Below are 24,353 nucleotides of genomic sequence, written 5' to 3'. Positions count from 1 at the left end.
TAAAAGAAAGATTTCCCATTTTGAGAAAGTCTAGGGCCAATGTAACGATTTCCCAAAGGTTTTGTCACAGATTACGTAAAAGAATCAAAGAGTAGTGCTAACGGTCCACACACGCTTCATGTCTTAATCTATCCTCCACTTTAATAGTCTTAATCATATACTGTAGCAGCACCTGTGATTTTTAATCGTCTACTTTGGTCTTTTGATCAGCATTTTTCTAGTCTCCCCTAATTCTGTCTCACACTTGCACGTCTGATACTGCTGATTTATGCAGTGTCCCTCTAACCTGCTTACAGTTCATCTTTTAGTCCTATGTGTCAGTGGTTATTTGACAGCACGTTTTGGCATGCGATCCTGGCAGAGCAGTGTTTTCCAGCTGAGCTGTTTAAAGGTAGGCTGCATTTCATTACCTCCAAATAGGTGCGTTGTGAAATGTAGCAAAACAAGATCCCTTCTCTCTTATTAGACATTTATGAATGCAGTACCTATGAGAAATACATAGCAGGTACAGAAAGGGAGAGGGTATTGTTTGGAAACAGACAGCGCAGTTACCAAATAAAGGAACAGATATGCTAATAATGCACAGCTTATCGCCTGACAGACACTGTAATGTAAATGTGTGATATATATACACTGTAGAGTTACAGTATATCATATACGGATTCTCTATTATTTTGTATATATACTTTGGAACCTGGATTTTACTCTATTTTGGCCTATACATTGAGACTAGGAACATACTTTGTTCAAGTATGTTCAAGTGCAAGTATGCATCCATCAACACATGCTGAACTTACATAATGTGTGCTTTTGTGTTAAAGGGATAGTTCACTCAAAATTTTAAATTATTTCTTCACCTCATGTAATTTCTGAAGCTGAAGCTTTCTTCTGCAGAACATATAAGAAGATATTTTGAACATTGGCACCCACTGACTTCCATTGTATGAACACACAATCATTGAGACATTTCTCTAAATATCTTCTATAGTGTTCCCTAGAAGAAAGAGTCATATACAGATTTTAACATGCAGGCTAATAAATGATGACAGAAGTAAAAACAAATTCGGTGAACTATCCCTTGAAGGACCTGATAGAGTGAGCTCCCGAATCCGGAAAATGCACTTTAACATGTTATCATAACCAAAATTTGAGTCGCGAGTGTGTGTGCAGAACCACCCTGTAATTATACAAACCCATCCATTCTGTTTTCCCAATCTCCTATAGACCACAATATCCACACTGAACAGGCTGTTGGCGATAACTTTGAAAAGTGATGTCACTCTGATAACGCCCGGCCCATGACTGCTCACGGACTCCACCTTATGAGCATAGATTCCACTTTCCGCCAGAGACACGCTGTCTGCCATTTTCACTCAAGAGCAGTTGTAGCCAGTGACAAGAATGTCTCCAAAACAACTTAAGTGTGTCGGATGTAAAAACTAACATAAAAGTCTTCATTTACCTCTGAATGTGGAATGTGCAGAAGACATCAGGAAGCGTCACAAACAAATGTTAGTAAAATTCTGCATTCATAATGGGTCGTGTTTTCGATTCTTATAGATATGATGATAATATTTTTTTGTGCCCTTGTTTTCGGTTTTCATAGATACTGTTTGATGCGTTTATCACGTTAACTGTCACTAAGAGCAATGTGCCGGATTTAAAGACGTAACGCAATTGTGCATTCACTCAGAAAACTTGCTCAGATTTTAAACAAATAACACGTTTGTCTTATGTACTCTCACTTATACAAAACAATGTGTTTGGTTTTTAATGATGAGACAGTGTTTCTCATTCACTTAATGGCCATTCTCTTAAGTTTTGCTGTCCGAAGCACTGGTTCGCAGAGCCATGCACTTTCTGCTGGAAAGGGACACACACCAAATTTAAAGAGACACACATCAAAACAGCCTGTTTTTCCTCACAGGCAAAAATAGACTTGTAGTGCACAGTATAATAAAAGATCTGCGGTGAATATTGAGCTGAAACTTCACAGACATATTCTGTAGACTCCTAAGATTTATATTACATGTTGTGAAAGTGCTACATTGGAGGGCCTTTAAATTTACCATGGCTGAACCAACTTTGTGGCATAGCACCCCTTGTGGAGATGTTGAGAATTGCATTCAAGTGTTTACCACAAACTGCTCCTTTTGTTGCAATGCTAAACCAAGAGCAGTTAGGGTGTGGCTACTTTCGACAAGTCACGTGAGAATGCTGTTGTTTTTAAAAGAATGGTCCTTCATGCATCACTTATCTTGTGCGTACATCCATCCCCCATCTCAAATGACTGTTTTAGAGTGAAACATCATTGAATCTAGAGCTCCATCCCATCACTCAGAATGGCCATCATGATAGCAACCGCAAAGCTTGGGTGTAGTGGCTAAGAATTACAACATGAGAGAAAGCACATTTTTAGAAAGCTTAAAGGGATGGGCTGCCCTCATTTCTTTAGATTCTTTAGATTTCATTTGGGCCATAAGTCGACTATTCGCACGTTTTATGATATTCATTTAAATATTTAAAATACATGGGGAATGGGGACATCAGATGATGGTTTAAGCTTCAATGAATGAAAAATATTGTTCTAAATTACAGAACCATACAAAACAAATATAAAGTATGTGATCAAGCGCAGGCATAATGCCATACGTTGTGACACCGCCACAAGTTATGATTATACCTCTATTGAACTTGTGAAAATGTAAAAATAGATGGAGTATATATAAATTTTAGGCAAACAAACCGAAACTGCAAACTAAAATATCAGTGCAAAAAAAATTCTCTGGATTAGACCGTATAAATAGCTTATAATGTGAAAAATAGCCTATAATGTGAAAAATAGCCTATGATGTGACGTAATTCACCCTTATGTCACACCAAAATTTGAGAAAGAAAATACTTTCTTTCTTCTGCTAAACACAAATGAATATATTTTGAAGAATGCTGGACCCCGTTCTATTGTGTGAACACAAAATCACTGAGACATTTCTCAAAATACCTTCTTTTTATTGTAATTTTGGTTGCTTGGATCGTGATAAGTAGACAATTCAACAAGCGCGTTGAGTCCTAATTGCTGTGCGGGTCAGATTGCAGATAAGAGATGAGTGTCAGATGGGGCAGGTGTGGAGTGTGTACTCACTGCCTCTCTCTGACAGCTCAGCTTTTTATCATGACCGAAGCTGCGATCGATACAGGACGTCAGCCCCTCCTCTCTCTCTGGCTCTAAATACACTGCTCTTGCTTCAGAGATCGTGCCTGAGCTCTCAGCTGGAGTTTAAGGATGACGCGTTTTCCCTATAACTATGGCTTCTAGAAAGCTCCTGAGCTATAGAACAACAATATCGGAAGCTAAAATGTGTCTTTAGAGTTTGGTTGATAAGCAGCGTGTTAAAGGTCCAGTGTATGAAATTTAACGGCTCCCTCCACCACCCACCCCTCCCTTTCGAAGCACAACGGTGGTTGACACAGAACTAAGATGTCATCACGTTTTCGCATGGTCGCCGAAGGAGATAACATATTTACGAAACGCACTCTGTAGAGCAAGTTTGTCCGTTTAGGGCTACTGTAGAAACAACATGGTGAATTCCATGTAAGGGGACCCGTGGTGTACAGTATGTAGATAGAAAAATAATTGTCTGAGATCTACTTATGAAGTTTGCATGGTTTTTACATTCGAAAACATCACAATCGTAATGGCATATTTTCTACCCCGGTTTTAAGGCCAGCTTGACAAACGCTCTGTTTTATGGGCGTGCAGCATTGAAGACTTGGAGTTAACGCCCACTGCTATGAATTGATAGCAGTTTGCATTGTAAACTTAGTTGGAGCCTTCTGTGAATTTGGTTAGACATGTAACGTTAGGTTACACATTATCAGGACATATCCAGCAGTCTCTAACAATGCAATAGGGAGGCATAGTAAAAATATGTTTTATTCACATAAGATTGCAGCGCCATTCCTGTCGGATCCAATATTGACTGCACAGCACTGCTTTTTAATTTTGGTCTCTCCGCAAATCCAGAGCTAGAACTTCTTTAAAAGAAACTTTACCCACACATTCCTAATGTTGGAATCCAAAGGAAGGTTACGCAGCGTCTTTGTTCTTCCACAACCACTGCACAATATTTAGCAATCTTTTGAATGTCATGTTTATTGCTTGCCCGCTCTATCTGGTTCCGCGCCACTTGTGTTATTTCAGTACTGTCATGCGCGAATCAGTGGGCGGGGCTAGAGAAGTAGTCGTTGATATTCTTCTGCGGAAGCGGTGTTTAATCTATCTATAGATAGGTGCATTCCAGGACCTGCCGTTTGCTGGGCCTGGTGTCAATAACAGTTGTCATTTCAGTAACAAGGACTTTTTCAGTTTTGACACTTAAAGGATGTTCGCTTGACTACGACTACCTCTTATATAACAAAAGCTTGGGTTTAAATTGATGTCTTAATTGCTCGCACCTTTAAAACAATCCCTCCAGTGATGACTCAAGCTGTCAAAACACCTGCACCAGTAAGCCACGTTTTTTTGTGTAAAGAGCCATACTTTATTTTCGTTGGCAGGAAATGATGACATTTCATCAGCTGAGGTCAAAGGAGAAATGGTCAAACATTCTTAATTAAAACTCTCTCTCTCTCTCTCTCTCTCTCAGGTAAAAAGTGAGTATGAACAGCTGCAGGAGGCTCTGTACACAGTGACAGTGGAGAGAGATTGCGCTCTGTCGGAGAGAACCGAGCTCCAAGGCAAACTGGAGAACCTAGAGCAGGTGCTGAAGGTAAGAACCTGCCGCACTCCTCTATATGGCCACAGTAGAAAATATAAAGACCTTGATCTCAGATCAAAACTAGCATGGATTAGTCTTCTTATGTCTAGTTTCTTCACTTCTATTTGGCCCCTTGTATCCTCTTTATACAGTATCACAGGACTGTGTTTTACCATTTAGAGCTGCCGCGTTTGCTCAGACAGTGGATCTGTGATCAACTAGGAGTCCCGGAGTGCCCCATTACTCCCCTAACACCTACCGCTCTCCCGTCCTCTCCCACCCCCCCGACTCCCTCCATATATTTCATTCATCAGGTATCTCTTAAGACTTTACAGAAGCCAGCACTAACCGAATGTGCCTCTTTTGACTGATTACTAACAGTGGATGATGTCTTGAGATCTGAATGATCGCCCGGCTAAGGCACTACGGAATGCGTTTGTGCATGACACGAGAGTTATGCACAATTACAACCGTCCCACACACACCCATAATAAATAATGAAACTCTTTTCATTTTTTCAACTCTTTTTTTTGGTTGTGAAATACACGGAACACACAGGCTGCAAGTAAATTCAAATATTGTTGAATTATTGTATATTTTACTTTTATTTGAGTTGTTCTGGGGCGCCAGTTTTGCTGATGTTCAAAGTGTGAAATATGTGGAAATAAATAAATGAAATGATCGTTGAAATTATTGATTTTGACTTGAAGACCAACTATTATTAGATGTTTATATATACATTTAATTTGTGATTTACATTCCTTTTTAACATTTTTAATCAAAAACTATGGGAAAATGTGAAATCATCACATCTATGTTGGAAATTGTTACCTAATTGTTAATTGACCAATCAGAATCAATGTATTAAGAAACAAGGCTACAAAATAATGTGATGATCTATCCCATGTCTGTTTCATCACTTGATGATAAAAAGTATAACATATTTCACACACGGTACAGTTATTTTTCCTCTGAAGGTTAAATGTTTCTAACCTTCCTCTGCCCTGCATTCTTTCTTCGTGGCAGCATGGAAAATCCCTTTTTCCCTCCTTTCGCTTCTAACCTCACTTTTTGGGTTTCTGGGTGGTAACCGACACTGATTGACCATGCTGTGTTGTTTGCACACCCCTTCATGTACAGAGCCGTCACCTTAAATCATTTATTGATTATGCGAAGCTTCATGGCTGTGCTCGGTCTGGCTGGATGACGTGATGCATCGCTTCTGTTTTTGCTTTACCTGAAGGGTTGAAGCAAGCAAACAAAACCTGGATTAATGACTTTATTTTTTACTCTTTTGGGTAAACTGCAGATATAGAAGTATAATTATTGTTTAGATGATGCTGTATATTGAAAGGAACGTTGGGAACCAAACAACATTGGCTTCCATTGACTTCCATTGTATGGACACAAAACCTCAGAGACATTTCTCAAAATATCTTCTTTTGTGTTCCACAGAAGAAAGAGTCGTATCGTCGGTGTCCTTCCAAAACCTTCCAATTCACTATGTTTTTCAGGAAATGGGGACAGGAAAAACACTGTGCTTTTTTAAATGAATAAAAATGTTATTGTCAAAGTTGACAAGCACTTTTCAATACTATTTATCGGGTAGATAGTTGCAAAACCAGTGACAAACATAAAAGGTGACTAATAATAATGATTTATGACAAAAAATCACAAAGCATGGAAATATGGTTGAGGTTTCAGAAGGAAAACAGTGATATGTAGGTGAATGACACGAGGGGTCAAAAAACCCTGATGTGGTCAGGCTGGGAGTCCAGTTTAAACCACATGCCAGCTTTAGCTAATTGAAGTTGCTTTACGTTATTATGTCAGGATGTGCCAGATACAAATCCTAGGGTTTAGATTAGATACTACTAAATGAAAAGGGATAAAGACGGTGATGATCTCTTAAAAACTTTAAGACACAGGGAGTTACTATGTAGATCAGTGCAGGGACTCTTATTTTGCCTGTATTTTACAGCAGCTAAATGCATTGCAGCGGGGCCCTAGAGAGCCTTTAATAATGATTGATCATTGCTCTCATTCTCTCTGTCCTTTGCTTTCGTCTCACCACTCTCTCTCTCTCTCTCTCTCTCTCTCTCTCTCTCTCTCTCTCCCTCTCTCTCTTTCTCCAGCATATGCGAGAGGCTGCAGAGAGGAGGCAGCAGCTAGAATTAGAGCATGAACAAGCCCTGGTCGTCCTCAGTGCCAAGCAGCAGGAGATTGACCTTCTGCAGAAGGTGAGAGGTCAGGTTTCCTGTCCACATCATCTCACGCACAGGCCAAATGTTAAAACGGCTTTCTGGGATAGAGATTCATATAAAACTGGTTTAAGGTGGTATAGTAGGCCACCTTGGGCCAGCATGAAACCAGCCTGACCCCCTTTTACTGGATTTATATATGTTTGCTTGTTGCTATAAGTATCAGTTTCACACATGAGTGTCACGTTTTGCACTGACTTTATATTTAAAATTTATCAACGAAACATTTACAACCACAAGCAGTTTTGTAGATTTGGGGGGTTTAGTGGGCAAATTTGCCGCTGGGGTTTTTAGGTATAAGAAACTCCCTTCGATGAACAGTTCACCCAGAAATGAAAATTCTGTCATCATTTACTCACCCTCAAGTTGTTCCAAATCTGTATAAATGTCTTTTTTCGGATGAAGGCAGAGAAAGATATTTGGAAGAATGCTTATAACCAAACAATTGGTCATCACTGACCTCCATAGTAGGAAAATTGCTTTATAAATGTCTTTGTTCTGTTGAATACAAAAGAAGAATGTTGAAGAATGTAGGAAAGCAAACAGTTCTGGGGCACTTTTGACTACCATTGTCATTTTTCCTACTATGGTAGTTAATGGTGCAAGAACTGTTTGGTTACATGCATTCCTCCAAATATCTTTCTCTGCGTTCAACCAAACAAATACATTTATACAGGTTTGGGACAACTGGAGAGTGAGTGATTCATGACAGAGAGTTTTCATTTTTGGGTGAACTATCCCTTTCAAATACTTCGTTTTCTAATCGTATTTATTAAAAAATAATCTTATGTATCCATATTAATGAGAACATGTATATTATTGTCTTTTATCTTGCTCTCTCGTCCAACAAAAACTGAGCTTTTAAGAACACTGTCTCAGCTGTATTTAATGACAGTCTTTTTATTTCAAAACAACAACTAGATCTAGATTGTCATAGTTGTTATTTATGATTGGTGTTACTTTTAAGATTGAAACTCTTAGAAAAGAGTAAGACAAGGCACAGTAACCTGTTTCCAAGACATTTTTATATAACAAAAAGAAAAACGATTAAAATCAACCTCTGGGACATAAGTGCCTTTTAAAACAACACCCAGTAATAAAAAATACTGCATCCTCTCATAATAAAGAGAGATTAATCAAAATGAGCTTTAAGTAACTATTACTTTCATTTCTCCACTTGAATGAAGAGAATGAGCTGAATTCACTGCTCAGAGTGAATGGCTTTAATGAAACGGTGGAGCAGGTGATCGAATCTGACTCCTGAGTGTGAGAACATTGTTGCTTGCCAAAACGTTTGACTCATTGTCTGCATTTACTGCAGGGATCGCTTCTGTTAGAGAGACAATGAGAAAGTTACACACACGGGATCTTTTTTAGGAAAATTTAAGATTAGCTTCAGAAGGGAGTTGTAATGTTATGTAGTGGAATATGCATGCATGAATACCTCATCATGGTTTGAAGCATCAGAAGTTGAATCTTAAACAGATGTTGCTCTTTTCATGTGGAACTGACCGTTGTTTTCCACAGCTGCTGCTGAGTAGCATTGAATGATCCTACAGGGCAAAGCATCGTTCTTTAAACTTTATTTGACCAAAACCAAAACATTTTGAGTAGATGGGTCAAAATTACCCAAGAAGCTTATATATGCCAACAAAAATTACATGTATATATTTGACAGATACTTTCATTCAAAGCAACCTGCTGGTATTTAGATTAATGCAGTTGGGCATTGGAATCGAACCCATGACCTTGGTGTTGCAAGCCAGTAGAAAGATTCAAATGTGTTCATTTTTTGGTGTTATGTTTAGGCTCAAGTTGAGGCTAAGAAGGAACACGAAGGCGCTGTCCATCTGTTAGAGGTGAGTAACTTGCACATGTTGACGGTTCCATGCATGTGAATGTGGGCGTGGATATAAGCATGCATTTCTAACCGTACTGTAGCTCTGCCCGCCGGTAGTTAAAGTACAGCACATTTTCACATGTGCCGCCATAATGTTTCATAAAAGCCGTAAATTTGGCTGATGTATGAGTCACATCTAAACTTTCATCATGTTATTTAATTAGAAGAACAGGATGCATTATTTTACAATTAAATACATTTTGTTATAAAAATCTTTTCTTTTGTCTACCTGTGGTGAATGTTTATATAAAGTAATATACAGAACATCTCTCTGGCACATATTTTGAGATTTAATGAGCGTGTTTTAATGTGTTGTTTTCTCATTGCCTCCATTATTGAATATATATGGTATTAAAATGCAACAATACAGTAGGCTACTGTAATGATGTCGGGTGACCTCAGGAGCTGTGTTTGAAAAGTCTGCATAACACTTTACAATAATGTTTTATTTGTTAACATCAATTAATACATTTGCTAACATCAACTAACACCAAGCAGTTTCTTTTTAAAGCATTCATAATTCTTGGTTAAAGATCGCTTATCACAGGCAGTTTCTGACAATGTCATATTAGTCTCGAGTGCCTATACAGTAGTATTGCATAAGTTGTATCTTCGAAGAGTATTTTGTTTGATCCGATTTATAACATAGAGATACAGCGGTACGATTTTTGCTAGAAGTGGGACTAGTGGGGAAAGTGGGATGGAACTACAGCACGAGCAAGCAACACATCATCACATTATTCCCTTCGTATTTTGTAGATTATACACGTACAGGCCGCTTGCCAACAAAACACAGACGTGTGACTTAGTTTGACTTACCTCATCCCGGTTAAGTCCGGCATCTTTTAGCACTGGGGCCGCGCCATCTAACAGTTTCAAACAAACTCCAAGTCCAGCATTATATCCACTGATGCCGTGAACAAACAGACACAACTAAACTTCACTATGGCAAGAGTAACAGCCCATCTTGACGCAGCGCAGATAATCTTGATGGTAAGCGTGTCTCGCTTGGCGGTTGGCTCATGGCCGGGCTCTGTCGTTTGCCTTGCTTATCCGGGAGAATGGCCAGTAAGAGGAATAGGATCCTTGTGACGACAGAGTTATAAAAAACTTTCGGAAACAAGTTGGAGTGCTTGGGGAGTGTATCAAGTAAACAAATACTTGTTCATATGTCCAACTTGTTTTTTAACAAGTTGACCATGTTGAGCATGGGAAGCCAGAATGCATGAAAATGCATGATACCCGATCTTTAATGTTGGGTAATACAAATGCGATTGTTCATGTTTTTCATTGTGCACAAACTACTATTAAAATATTTGTTTTTAATTTAAACTTGTAAATCCTTAAATTGACATTATGGAGATGAATAAATGCTGAACAAGTATTGTTCGTTGTTAGTATTGTTAATCATGTAGTCAATTAATGTTAACAAATGGACCCACATTGTAAAGTGTTATCGATGCTTGTGTGCGCAACTGTGATTTGGTTTCTCTTGTCACTATGTTACTGGTCTTTTTTGTTTTTGTTTTGTTTGTTTGTTTGCATATGCAGAATCACTTGGACAGCATGCAGGTATTTCTCCTCCTCAGAGTTTTTCCTCTCTTCCCCGTGTGGTTCATTGGGGGCAGTTCCTGTCACCTATAGCTGTCCTGTCTTGAACATATCCATGACTGACCTGTTAACATGCGATCAATAACTTGAATCTATATTGTCATAGATCAAGTGATCACACTTTTTTAATGTTACACCATCATAGTCATTTTATACATACAGTACCCAAATTAAGTTTGTAATGGTTTAGAAATACATCTTCAAATACAAATGTTTTTCTTAATAATTCTGATTATTTTGTCGTATCTTTTTCATTTTTTGTAAGCACATGAAAAACGTAGTTTAAATTTTATTAAACATAATCATAGTTTCATACTTTTTTTAGGGCTGTCAAACGATTAATGAATCCAGAATTAAAGTGTTTACATAATATACAGTATGTCTGTGTACTGTGCATATTAACTTTGTACACATAATTAACACATACACGCATATATTGAAGAAAAATATAAAGCATAAAGTTAAAAAAAGATTTATATATAATTTGAAATATTGGTAAGTATAAAAAATACATGTAAACATCTCCTAAATATGTACACATGTATGTGTTTATAAATACAAAATACAGACATATATTACGTAAACACAAACGTTTATTCTGGATGCAATTAATCACGATTAATTGTTTTTTCTCAATAATGTTTTTAGAAAAAAGATTTATAATAAAAAACAGTTGAACAGTTGACACAAATATATTAATGTAATAAATCAATATGCACTATGAATAACAGTACAGTTTTTAAACAATAGTTTGATCAAGTCATTGATCCACTACACTTAGGTCTCACACATCAATTCTTCTAGAAAAGAAATTAGAAATTAAAAAATATTTTAACAATCATATTTAGTTTTATTTTCAAATAGCAATACTTGTTTCTCGCCATGAGAGTTGCCATACAAGCTGGCATAAGAAAAATAAAAGAATTTGCAACGAATAAACAACGAGCAACAAAAGTCTTGTTTCAACCTTGATTTTAACTTCAATCCTAGCTTTTAAAAAGCAGCCTCTTATCCCCTCATGCCTCTTAGGAGGCAGTTTGTCTGATTAAAAACAAGCTTAACACAGGAGATAAATGAAGATAAAGAAGACCTCTGAACATGAAACACTACAAATGAAACACTCTTTTTTTTTCATCCGTTCCATTGTTGTTAGAATTTCTCATTCACTGCCTGATCCTTACAGCTCTTCTGTTCTGATGCATGAATGCAGCTTTGTGTTATTCCTGCTAGTGTTTCGCGGATATGTGCGTTTGCAAAAACCATCAGTCGGGGGCAGAAACCATTCCATTGACTGATGGATCACAGATCATGACTTTCTGTCATTGCCATGCCTAAACAATCCCTGTTTAGTGAATAATCTGTGCACACACATAATGTACAATGTATAAATTACAGTTTCATATAAAAATGCAAACTCACATGATCCTCAAATTTCTATAGGAGTGTTCATGTGAGTTTCTTCACATCATCGATGGGGTTGATGGCTTTTACCGTTATTTTGGCATGAGTGATATAACCTTATCCATGTCATCTAACCTCTCATCTCTAACTCCATAACCGAAAAAAAAAGAGTTTTGTTGTAACAGCTGAACATACAGTAGATTGACTCCTGTCTTTGTTTGATTCTGTTGTGTCTCAAGCTGAGAAGTGTCCTCCGCACTAAGAGCACTATGCGGTTTTTGGTAGGAAAATCCTCCTTTCGGATGTAGGCTATGCTGTGGTAGATTGCCGTCATTGTCTTGTGCTTTTCAGCCACAGTAAATGTTGCTAGAGGTGGCAGAATTCATTCATTAGCTTTTATCAGTTTGGTGTGTTATTGTACAGTAGTTACTATTAGAAGTTTTCTATGCTCTTATCAGACATGTACGTGATTCTAATGCCAGCTTCTCTTTCTCTCTCTCTTTGTTTCCAGGCTAAAGTAAGAGAACTGGAGGAAAAATGCCGGACACAGAGTGAGCAGTTTAACCTGCTGTCAAAAGAATTAGAGAAGTTTAGGTTGCAGGCTGGGACGTTAGACATCCTGAGCAGCAGTCAGCTGACAGGAGGCGACTTGCCCAGCTCGCCCACTAAACCCCTCTCACTCTCTCAGCTCCTCAACGGCCTCGCTGCCCCCACAGGGAAAGGTACACATACTGATGAAAGAACTCAATTTTATTGACACTTTAATTGTTAAACACTTTCAATGTGTCCTTATACACAGGGGTGGGAAAAATAAAGAATCCACTCCAACATTTGTTTTCCTGAATTTTCTATTTATAGATAGGCTTTCATCATTAAGTGAAATTATTGTTTTATTCTGTGAACTTGTGACAACATTTCTCCCAAAGTCCATGCATTTGTTAGCAGAATAAAACAAAGAGATGCAATGTGTTAGATCTTGAATACTACAAAGAAGTCAAGATGATATTAATGTTAAACAACACTGTGATGTATTTGTATTATATAAGTATTTCACAGGATACCCCTGATGGCATTCTCAGTTTTTCACATCGCTGTTTGTGACTTGTTGTCGCTCCTCATTTTTTCCAGAGCTATTTACAACTCAAGATTTTAAAATTAAGAGACCATTTCTAAGTCCAATTTTAGGTTTTCTGAATTCACTATTTATAAGTTTGTGTTTAGGTAAATTATTATTATTATAATTTTTGTTTCGTTCGTTGCACTACCAACAATATTTCTCCCAAATTTCATATACAAATATTGTTTCTAGTTGCTTTTATTTGCAAAACATGACAACTGGTGACAACAAGATGCTCTGTATTTTTTCAGAAATACTGCAAAGAAAACATGTTCATGTTCACTTTTAAGCAAAAGAACAGTAATATTTGAACATTGTATTAACGAAAAGTTCACGAATAGTTTTTTATGCGATAGCTTTTATCACAGCTTTTATGTGTCTTCGTGTCTTATCAAGCTGTCCGTCTTCCACATTGCAGTTGGATGCGACTCCTGATTTTTATGTGACTCCTGAGGTTTGATTTTGTTGATATTCAACACCGTGGACTGAAATGATATACGCCTAGAAATTATGATTAAATGGAAATTTGGAATGGTCTCTAATTTTGTCCGTGGCTGTATGTAGATAATGAAAGAAACTTTCAAGCAAAGCATCACAGAAAAGTAAATAAACTTGTTACGTTCAAAAGAAAGAGAAAACACTTTCTGATTGTCAAACTCCATTAAATGTAATTATCTAATATGACTAACAACGTCTGTGGTTACTTTACTAAAACACCTGACATCACATTCATTGAAATCATACATCCACTAAAACTATTTTTGCAGTCGGACTCCTACTGTATGTTTCTGTGTTAATGTGCTGGATGTGGAGGAGGATAGAGGTTTTCCGGCGGGTAATGAAGCAATCACTCACCTTCCTGTGTGTGTGTGTGTGTGTGTGTGAAGGTAATGAGGATCCTGTGAGTAAGATCTCCGAACTCATTCGGCCTCTGCAGATGAGTGAGGGGGAGAAGGTAGAGCTCCTGTCTGTCAAACCCACCTTCCTGTCTCGCAGCATGCCCTCCACCCCACGACGGCCTTTTCTCTCAGAGGTGCGGCCTGTCATCGCTGCTGCTGTAAGTACCATCGACCAATCACTCAACTTTTTACTTCAAGGAAACCTTTAATGTCAGTTCTTGTAATCTTGAGTTTAAAGCTTGAATGAAAGATTAGATGTTCAATTGAATTCAACTTTAAATCATAAATAAGTCTTGAGATGTAAATTTGCTATATGTCATCGTAGTTTTCTGAAAGCTGATTTGGTTGTGCACTTGTATTCTGCATAAAAATCAACAAATAGTGTAAAGTATCTCCTCAGTGTGACTGTGATTTTAGGCTGCAATTTTTTTAGACAAATTCTGTTATTGACCAAGTACATAAAAATCTGAACTTTGTCTTACCCCCAAGCAGAGATGGTGAAAAGAGGCAAAAGTTACAGGTTTCAGCTTTAAATAGACACAGGCAAGGCCATCATTAGCTCACTTAAAAATGAAAATTCTTTCATATTTTACTCACCCCCATGAAATCCCAGATGTATATGACTTCACTTGAACACAAATTAACTTTTTTATTTTAAAATGCCATCATGTTACCCATCTAATACAAAATATAAAAATGGTAATGCTCCAAGTAAATGGATTAATAAATGTCTTCTAAAGCTAAATGAAATGTTCGTGAGCGACACGATTTTTAGCTTGTTTCGCAAAACTGAAATGTAAACAAGAAGATTCCAGCGCTAAATTCAATAATGGCAGCATGTTGATAAAATCTCATTGGTTCTCGCATGTCTGGTGATTAGTTGTCATATGTGTTTTGTCATAAGATACGGAAGATGTTATCTACATGTGGTCACATTTGAATTCCTGAAGCAAAGCTGGAGTAGAATCTGAATCAGTCCATGGAATGGCATGGCATAGAACAGAATAGAACAGAAGAGAACAGAATAGAAGTAGATTCTAGACGTGTCTCATGTACCCCAGTGCTTTTGCGGTTATGAGAATAATTACAGTATACAGTGACAGGTTGTGTGTGTGTGTTAACAGAGTGTGTGTGGGTGTGAATAGTCCAATCTGTCTGTTCAGACTGTGGTCTGTTGGCGTTATTGGCTTAATCTCCCACATTATCAAATTTCACACTGGAATTTGCTCTCAATTATTTCACACTTTGATGAAAAATCTTGGAAAAAAGGATCATCCAGTTTTTCAACACATTTATTTGTTCATAGCTCTGTGTTGGGTGTAATCTCTTAGTGCTTTGAGCTACAATATTTAAATGACTACTCTGATCTGTCTTTTTGTCTCCCTCAGATGGACAAAGAAAGCACCTTGTCTCCCAGGTCTAAATCCAGATACACAGGCAAAGTCCGATTGTGTGTTGCTCGCTACAAGTGAGTGAACTTGCTACAGCTGTTGTAATGTGTTACACATGACATGTTATTAGGCATTGTAACAGGTCTAATGTTTATCACTAAAGGGGTTGGCTTTATAAGCGTTCTGGCAACGCATGTTAACTGGCACGTCCCAGGCACGTAATAGACCAAAAATCGAATAAGAATAACAAAAACATGTAGTAATAATTTTGTGAACTTTATTTAAAATGTATATTTGTTTTCCTATTCGTAATTGTTTTACATTCTTTTAAATACAGGGAAGTGTTAAGGGAGTGGTAGTTTTGGTATTATTGTTTCTGTCCAAAAAACTACTTTTTAAAACGTTGTTATTCGATAATCATTTTATGTGAATTTTATGTCTATAAATTTAGTTCATTGCAGTTGTAAAAAAAAAATTTATTTGGCCTAAGTGTTTAAAATCTGTCCTGGGTTTTTACATTGACATGATAAAGTACTTGCACTCTGAGAGCACAAATGACAAAATCTTAAAAAATATCTCAAAATATATTCTGATTTAGCAAAGTGATGATGCATTCACTTTCATTTACTTGGTATCAGATCGTTACCAAATTTTGCAGTATCGCCCATCCCTAACTCGAGGTCCTTTGCCGATCCCACTCGCTACTCTCGACCGCACACTTTCCTGTCAAATTCTTCCATCCTGTCTAACAGCTTGAAAAAGGCAAAAAAAAATATATTCGTATCCTAGAATTTTTTTTGCCCTGAATATACAAATAATGCAAAGCCACGTGTTCTGCAATCTATGTAACAACGTTATTTTCACTGTGTAGTTACAATCCTTACGATGGCCCGAATGAGCACCCTGAAGCAGAGCTCCCCCTGTTAGCTGGGAAGTACTTGTATGTTTATGGGACCATGGATGAGGACGGATTCTATGAGGGTATGTCACGTTTCAGACTTAATAGCTGAATACAACTACTATTTATCACAATGTTTACAAATCAGTGACATATTCTTTCAAAGTTGTGAAACAAAAAAAATAAGTCATTTCCCCACAAGAACTGAGGAGGTTTAATATTCTCTGTATTTTCTTTATATAAACCACTTTGCAACACATAAATAACACCAGTCCAGAATCACTACGTGATTAAAATTTCTTCAATCATTCTTATAAGTCACACATGTTTGTGACTGGATTTTGCAAGTATCTAACCAAAAAAAAGCATTAAATATGCATGTCAACTTTGTCAACACAGTACTTCAATCATCTAAAAAGTACAGTGTTTTTTTCCATTTCCTTAAAAACAGCAATTTTGGACGGTTTTGAAAGGACAGCATTAAACAGGAATTAAACAGAAAGCGCTTCTGGAAAGTGCTTATTTTTGACATCTTGCAAAATTTTCAATACCGCATTTCTCATCGCTTTGTCTGCTCTGTCTCCCTATTGCTACTTTTCATTTCTTCTTCTGCTCTCCAGGGGAGTTGTTGGATGGGCAGCAGGGTCTTGTCCCCTCCAACTTCGTGGACTTTATCCAGGATGAGGAGCTCCCTTCGGTTCCTCTCTTGGACCGCATCAAGGAACCGTCCTACCTCAACCACAGCCCCGCGTCCATGCCGAGCAGCGCCGTGAGCACTCTAAGTACCCTGCTGTCGGAGAAGCTGGATGCCTTGGGCTCGGGTACCGGGACTGGCACCAGCAGCAGCAGTGGAGTGAGCAGCCTGGGCGTAAGTACTTTGGGCATGAGCAGCTTGGGCATGAGCATGGGGCTAGGCATGGACTTCATAGGATCCTGCAGCAATGGCACGGGCACGCTGGACGTGAACATCGACGAGATCGGAGAAGACATCGTGCCTTATCCCCGCCGCATTACCTTGATCAAGCAGCTGGCCAAGAGCGTGATCTTAAGCTGGGACCCGCCGGTGGTGCTGCCCGGATGGGGTCCCATCAACGGTTATAACGTGCTGGTGGATCAGGAAGTTCGCATGAGCGTGCCGTTCGGCGGCCGCACAAAATCCTTGATCGAGAAGCTGAACCTGGCCTCCTGCACGCATCGCATCTCAGTCCAGAGCGTGACGGAGCGCGGGCTCTCGGATCCACTGCGCTGCACCCTGCTGGTGGGGAAGGATGTGGTGGTGGCTCCCTATTATCTCCGTGTGGAGAACATCACGCAGGTGACGGCAGAGCTAGTCTGGATGCCGAGCAACAGTAACTACAGCCATACGATCTACCTGAATGATGTGGAGTATGATGTGGTGAAGCCTGGAGGATACAAGTATCAGTTCTACAACCTAAAGCCCACAACGGTGTATAAGATACGGGTGGTGGCCAGACCTCATCAGATGCCCTGGCAGCTGCCTCTTGAACACAGGGAGAAGAAAGAGGTCTCGGTGGAGTTCTGCACACAACCGGCAGGTGGGTTTTAGCTTTAAATACAAATTAGATTTTACTCAATGTTCATTTTGTATCAACAGGTAGACTGAGACTTAGTCATCACTTAGTCATACTACTAATTTAATGTTTTTTAAAGAGTACTCTATGAATGAATTATACGAAGAACAAGATTTTGTTGTTGTGCTACCACCACTAAGGTGTCCTAACTGATTTTGAGCACGGTTATGAAATAAATAAATGAGATCTTGGAGAGATCTGCCATCTGTGGGCAGGTGACAGAAAGGTTCAAGTGTTTTCATTTTATGTTAGTGAATAGAAGCTCTACGTCTATTTTAGGTCTTTTCAAGCTGTTTCTGTGAAGGTGAACATTCTGTGTGCTTTGATGAAGGATGAGGCGATGACACCCTGTTCACAGCTCGTGCTGTATATATCTTCTGTGATGTATCTATATGCAGAACTCACAGCTGTCAGTGGATTGTGCTTGATCAAGACATGTAACCTTAATGATTGCCTGTAAACTGCCAGACGCACTGTCAATGAATGAATTGTTGTTGGATCAACGTGAAAATTTGTCGAAAAGAAGACATAGTAATAGAAGGCATAGACATAGTAATAGTTTAGATGATCTAACAAAAACAACCAGTGCTTTCATGGGAAGTCTCCAGCTGTAGTAGAAGACTGTGAGTTTCGAGCTATAATGAGCTTCTTAATCTTACCCTAGAGAGCCTCTAAAGCATATGAAGCCATGATTAAAACAACCCTATGACACATTAGTGTACAAACAAGTGCAGCGTCTGCTCCTGTTTCCATACAGCAACTATTAAGCAGACGTCTACCTGAGATGTTGATCCGACGACTTGCATTTTGCTTCTCTTCATCTTGATGCGTTTCCCCAAGGACCTAAGCTTTCCCAGCTTTGGAGACCAGACGAGAGACAGCAGAAGAAATGAATGAATGCGCGATGAATGGAAATGGGCCGAGCGTTTGCCGCAGTAGGGAAGCAGAGCGAGTGGTGATGAAAAAATATCAGAAAGGATATGAGGAATGGGGGGAAATGAGGGGGATGCCCAGAATTCAGCTTCTGAAGGGAGTCCTCTCTCTTTTTTTAGTCCGCCTCCCACGCATGCACACACACACACACACACATATACACACTCGCTGCAGTGCCAAAAAACAGAGCTGACATGCATATGAAGATGGTTTCAGTGAGTTCTCGCCAATCCAGAGAGTGACTGCCATTGGCAGCAGTCGAAACTAAAAGGTGTCAGAGTTAATGCAGGTCCCTGCGGTGCTGTGGCCCTCAGCGGTCACACTAGACATGATTAAAAAAGTATGATTAAAATGACGCTTGAATAGATAAGGAATATGACCTAACAGTTTAGGGTTTCAGAAGAGTCATACAGCACAGTATAAATAATCCTCTTTAGATGGCACATAACCATAAAATGTTTGGTTATGATATATTTCTTTTATGAATTTAAAGGGATAGTATTTATCAAGAATACAAATGTAATCTCTTTTGCAGAAAACAAAAGAAGATATTTTAAAGAATGTTGCTAACCAAAAAACATTGGCTCCCATTGACCTCCTGTATGGACACAAAACCACTGAGACATTTCTCAAAATATCTTCTTTTGTGTGCCACATAATGAATACTCGCATACATGTTTTGAACCACATGAGGGTGAATAAATGATGTCAGACTTTTTATCCCTTCAAATCGATTCTGCATTTGCATTCATTTTCCCAATTCCCACCAGCAGCACAAGCTTTAATAAAACTTAAAGGAACGTGTGCAAATTTAACACCATCTCCAAGCTAGCAATCAATATAACAGAAGCAGCATCAGCAACTGTGTGTACCCAACCCTGAAGAGAAACTACATGAGAAGCATCACCTCCCCTGTGCTACATTTCCTCTTTTCAAAGATCATGAACTTATACTTCAAACTGGAAACAGTCCAGATGTTAAACTTGAATGTGAAATGAAAGGCTTTCTCCTGCTCTCAGTAATTGTGTTTCATTGTTGTGTAAATTAATTGATATTTAGTGTAAGGGACACTGGAATGATGAAACGGACCCTATTGCAGATTATTGGATTTCCACAATAGTGCTTTGCATAACTCTGTCCATGCATTATGTTCTACTCCTCCATGTGTGTGGCAGAGGTCTTTTTTAGGTTAGTTTTTTTAGTTTCATGTGGTTTCATTCATATTTTTCAGTAGCTTTTATTTTTTTAGTCTTCATATTATTTTTTAGCAATTTTGTTTAGTTTTAGTTTTTCTTGTTTAAGATTGCATTTAGTGCGACTCCAATAAATGTTTGTGTTCATATAATATACAGCCACATAACAATTCTAGGGACTTCTCAAAATTTTCATTAAATCAGCCTTTTTAGATGTTCACATTTACATTTACATTACATTTAGTCATTTAGCAGATTTGCATTTTCTGCAAATAAATGCAAAAATTAATATTTTTTGTGGAATTTAGTAGACCTGTTGTCACTAGTTCACAGACTGAAATTAAAACGATAATTTTACTAAAACACATACCTATAAATAGTCAATTCCTAATTTTCATTTAGCTAAAGTTTCAAAAAAATATTTGATGTTTTATTCAATTAACAGAATTTTCATAGTCTGAAAACAACACATTTTGTGTGAACAACACATTCTGTGGGCTTCTTTCATTGTGTGCCACTTCCACGCTGGATGCACCTGCAGACATCTAACCACATAGACGAAAGCCTGAATGGATGAAGACAGCCTTTGAGCTGTATTCATTTACACACCATTGATCCCGTTTCTCTGGATCAGCTTCGCAAATGACATGATCCAAGTTTAGCTCTTGCACAGGCACTCGAACAAAGACATAACTCGCTGGTTAACCACCATAGTGCCATGCACCGTTTGAGAAACTAACCAGCTACTCATGACTGTTTCCCAAAAACATAGTAACTTTGTCGCACTTGTGTCGTTGGAAGCACATTGATTCCAAAACATAGTTGATGACATCACATAGGTGGTGGAGTAAAACCGTCTTCTAATGAATCCGTTTGGATTGATTTGATGTCATATTATTGCCGTAAATAATGTACACTGCATCTGAAAACGAACTCAATTTAAACTAATAACTCTCTATTGTTTTATTTTACGACATTTAACGCATTCAAAAGTTTCCTCCTACGTAACTGTGCCCAGGGATTCCCCAGGGTCCTAGAGCATGGTTGTCTGTCAGTCATGCATTGAGTTCTCCCATAATGATCTATCATGCGGAGGCCAGAGGAGCAATCATGGGGGATTAGTGAGATCCATGAGCAGAATCAAACCTGTGGTCGGACTTCCTGCTTTCTGGAATAAAGCCAAGATAACTTATCTCAATTAGTTGTTTGATAGTGAGAGGTTGTCATTGAGTCAAGAATATTAAGTTTTATCAGATTTAGGACATATATAGGGTAAAAACCTATAAACACAATTCAATGTTGATGTTAAATAAGGTATCTTAGACGTTTATTTCAAAGGTTAGATCACTAAGAATGTTCATTTTGCACTCTTGTTCACTTCAGCAGCGTTACATTAAACATTTGTGATGTTTAGTTATAAGTGAATGTGTGTTGTAGGTGTGAGATGGTGCGGCTCTATTGCCGCTCACACATATAACGTGTATGATAAAAACAATTCAGCATACATAAAATGAGTCCTGACATAGGCAAATACTGTGAAAGTCTGCGGCCAGCTGGCGGCCCTTTCATAATGTGCACGCACCCCCACACATTGCCAGGCTCATTACAAATGCATCATATTTTCTCCATAGGCATGTATGCGTTTTTGCATTACAGCTCATGAACAAACACAAATAGAGTTGCAGTTTCAGTGTATAGCAAAATTTGGTTGAATCTTGGTATATTGTAGCACACTAATTTATGGAACTTCTGTCATGTTTTGTTTGTGTGTATCTTCTTTTTCTCACAGGACCTCCGTTGCCTCCTCAGGACGTGCAGGTTCAGATGGGACAGACTCCTGGAGTCTTGCAAATTTGCTGGAAGCCTCCTGTTCTTACACCTGCCGGCACATCCAATGGAGCCAATGTTATTGGCTATATAGTCTGCACTAAAGGTCAAAAGGTGAGATGACGTTATATCTACTGTAACTAGGGATATGTCCATTTTGGCCTATAACAATTACTGATAATTCTCTATCCTTGGAAGCCAATAACCGATATATCGGAAAATATACATTTTTCCTGAGCCTGGAGTGGACTTCTACCTTTATTTTAAAACATTGACTGCAGAAAACAGGGTAACATTTAGTACAATTTTTCCTAAAAGTCATTTTCCATGCCTATACCGTCGGCCTATACCGATATGGCTGGTAATATATTGTGCATTCCTAACTGTAACATCAGTCATGTAATTTGCATTTAATAGAAAAAATACAGAAAAAAACCTGAACTTTTAATATGTCAGTTTTTTTCTTTTAGACAATGAACAACTGGAAACTCTAAATTATTAAAACCGCTATCAGAGCCATAAAATAGGTCCAGGATCAGTTATTTGAGGTCAGGCATGCTATTTCATATAGAACATATTGATGTGCTTTCTAGGTAACTGCAGGAGTGAGGAATGGAATCATTTCATTTTGCTCACTGGCGCCATCTCGTGAGCATTTCTATCATTGGCAGCCAAATGTCCCAGTGTGCAGTGAGTGTTATGTAATGCAGGGGTTTATAAAAGTAATTTGGACAATCTTACTTAATACACATATTTGAACAAAATATTAGCTGTACAAAAAAAGTCTAGCAGTTATATATTTTTTGACAATTTTGGACAAAACTTCAGTACATTGACAACAATTTTAGGTGATATTCATTTTTCTTATCTCCTTATGTAGTGATATTGTGTAGCCATTCTCCTGGGTCTTGCTTTTGTAAAGCCACTGAAATTCTTCTCAAAACTGATATTCGGATTTTAATCTAATCACAAATACACATCATGCATTGGATCTTTTTGAGACATCTTTGATAATAAGGGCAAAGATGTCAGTTGTGTAAAGTTGGCTATCACTTTTGACCACTACTGTAATGTGGCTGAAATTTTGAATATCTCAAAAACATAAATAAAAATGAAAAAATAAAACAAAATATAAAAACTATAAATATGAAATTCAATATTATCAAAATATTAGTTTTCTAAGGAAACAGTAGCTCATATGAAATATGTTTGCCACAAAATATGTAGTAACATTTTTTCCACAGAAAAATTTGCTCTTGTGGAGCAGTTTAAAATCCTTATCGTTGAGGCCTGCAGATACATTTGTTCATGCTGTATTTGTTTTGTTTGCTTGTTGGTTTGTTTTCAGATAGCAGAGGTAATGTTCCCCACAGCGGATTTCGTTACGGTGGAAGTGAACCGTATCCAGTGTCTGGAAGCACAGGAGGTTGTCGTGAGGACAATATCAGCACAAGGAGAGTCTCAGGACTCTCCCGCGGCCTCCATTCCACACACCGTCCTGGTGCCTCACCACCATTCACACCCGCACCTCCAGTCTCATCCTCCACCTCACCCCCAGCCTCATTCTCAGACACAACCACCCCCTTACCCTCAGGCCTACCCTCCAACCCACCCCCAGCCACATGTCCAACCTCACAGTGCCCCGCCACCCCAACCGCCACACCCTCCGCCTCACCCTCAACCCCCTCAGCATCACATCCACCCCTCGCCCACACAGTACCCCATGTCTAAACCCAAACTCCTACCAAGTGCCAGAGACCCCCATGCCAAAGAGCCAGAGATGGGCAGGCGACTGGGGCAGCCCTGGGAGCCACATCCTCGGGCACCGTCACCCTTACCGCACCGGGGGCACACGCTAGAGCCACCTCACATAGAAGGCCGACGCTCACCCTCTCCCCAGAGGATCTTGCCGCAACCTCAGGGAACGCCCATATCTAACACGGTGGCTCGTGAAATGGCCCGCCAAGCGGCGCAGAGGAACCCTCCAAACAACAGGGTGAGTCCAGAGAAAACAGATGTACTTTGAAAGTAGAGATCCACTGATACTAAATTTATCCACCCATAGGAGTTATATTTACAGATTCTGAAGATTACCATTCTTTAGATGCCATTGATTGGTCAAAACATCGGTACATTTTTATATATGATAGTTGTGATGCGTTTCAGGTGGAGAGGAGGAACATCTTCAGAGAGAGGGGTAATGTCTTGCACTCATTAAACTCGGATGAAGAAGAGGACGGGTACGACTCCCCCCACATCAGGCGAAGAGGAGCTTCTGTGGATGAATTTCTCAGAGGTTCAGAGCTGGGCAGACACGTGAGTCTAGAGATACTCTCAAATGCTCTTCCAGTTCTTCATGTCCTCACCAAGTGGCATCCTTCCTCTCTTGAAGCCAACACGGAAGTGACTTAAACAGCAATTCGTCGACTGGCCGATAGAGACTGGCTCCAAAACAGAGCAGAATCTCATTGAGCCCCGTGTTAAAATGGCCAGAAACAGCAGAAAAAAACATGTTTGCAGCCTGGTAAAAATTATATTTTGGTCTATATAGCTAATTTTACCTTTCATAACAA

At 38.8% G+C, this 24,353-nt stretch overlaps 1 protein-coding gene across 1 annotated transcript in view; it reads left to right on the top strand.

Annotated features, from left to right (window-relative positions):
• rimbp2b (RIMS binding protein 2b) overlaps window positions 1-24,353 on the top strand; it is a gene marked incomplete at its 5' end in the record, with an annotated part of 90,596 nt that overhangs the window by 51,622 nt on the left and 14,621 nt on the right. Inside the window, 14 exon segments of the mRNA XM_079467250.1 lie at window positions 4,647-4,769; window positions 6,893-6,997; window positions 8,827-8,877; window positions 10,470-10,490; window positions 12,170-12,211; window positions 12,442-12,652; window positions 13,935-14,104; window positions 15,335-15,414; window positions 16,209-16,318; window positions 16,856-17,790; window positions 17,792-17,839; window positions 21,745-21,894; window positions 23,129-23,776; window positions 23,947-24,096. Coding sequence (XP_079323376.1) covers window positions 4,647-4,769; window positions 6,893-6,997; window positions 8,827-8,877; window positions 10,470-10,490; window positions 12,170-12,211; window positions 12,442-12,652; window positions 13,935-14,104; window positions 15,335-15,414; window positions 16,209-16,318; window positions 16,856-17,790; window positions 17,792-17,839; window positions 21,745-21,894; window positions 23,129-23,776; window positions 23,947-24,096 — 2,844 coding nt within the window.

Source organism: Barbatula barbatula (genome assembly GCF_947034865.1).
Source record: "Barbatula barbatula genome assembly, chromosome: 11".
Lineage (NCBI taxonomy): Eukaryota > Metazoa > Chordata > Actinopteri > Cypriniformes > Nemacheilidae > Barbatula > Barbatula barbatula.
Note: the sequence above shows the minus strand (reverse complement) of the source record. Positions and strands in the feature narration are given on the sequence as shown.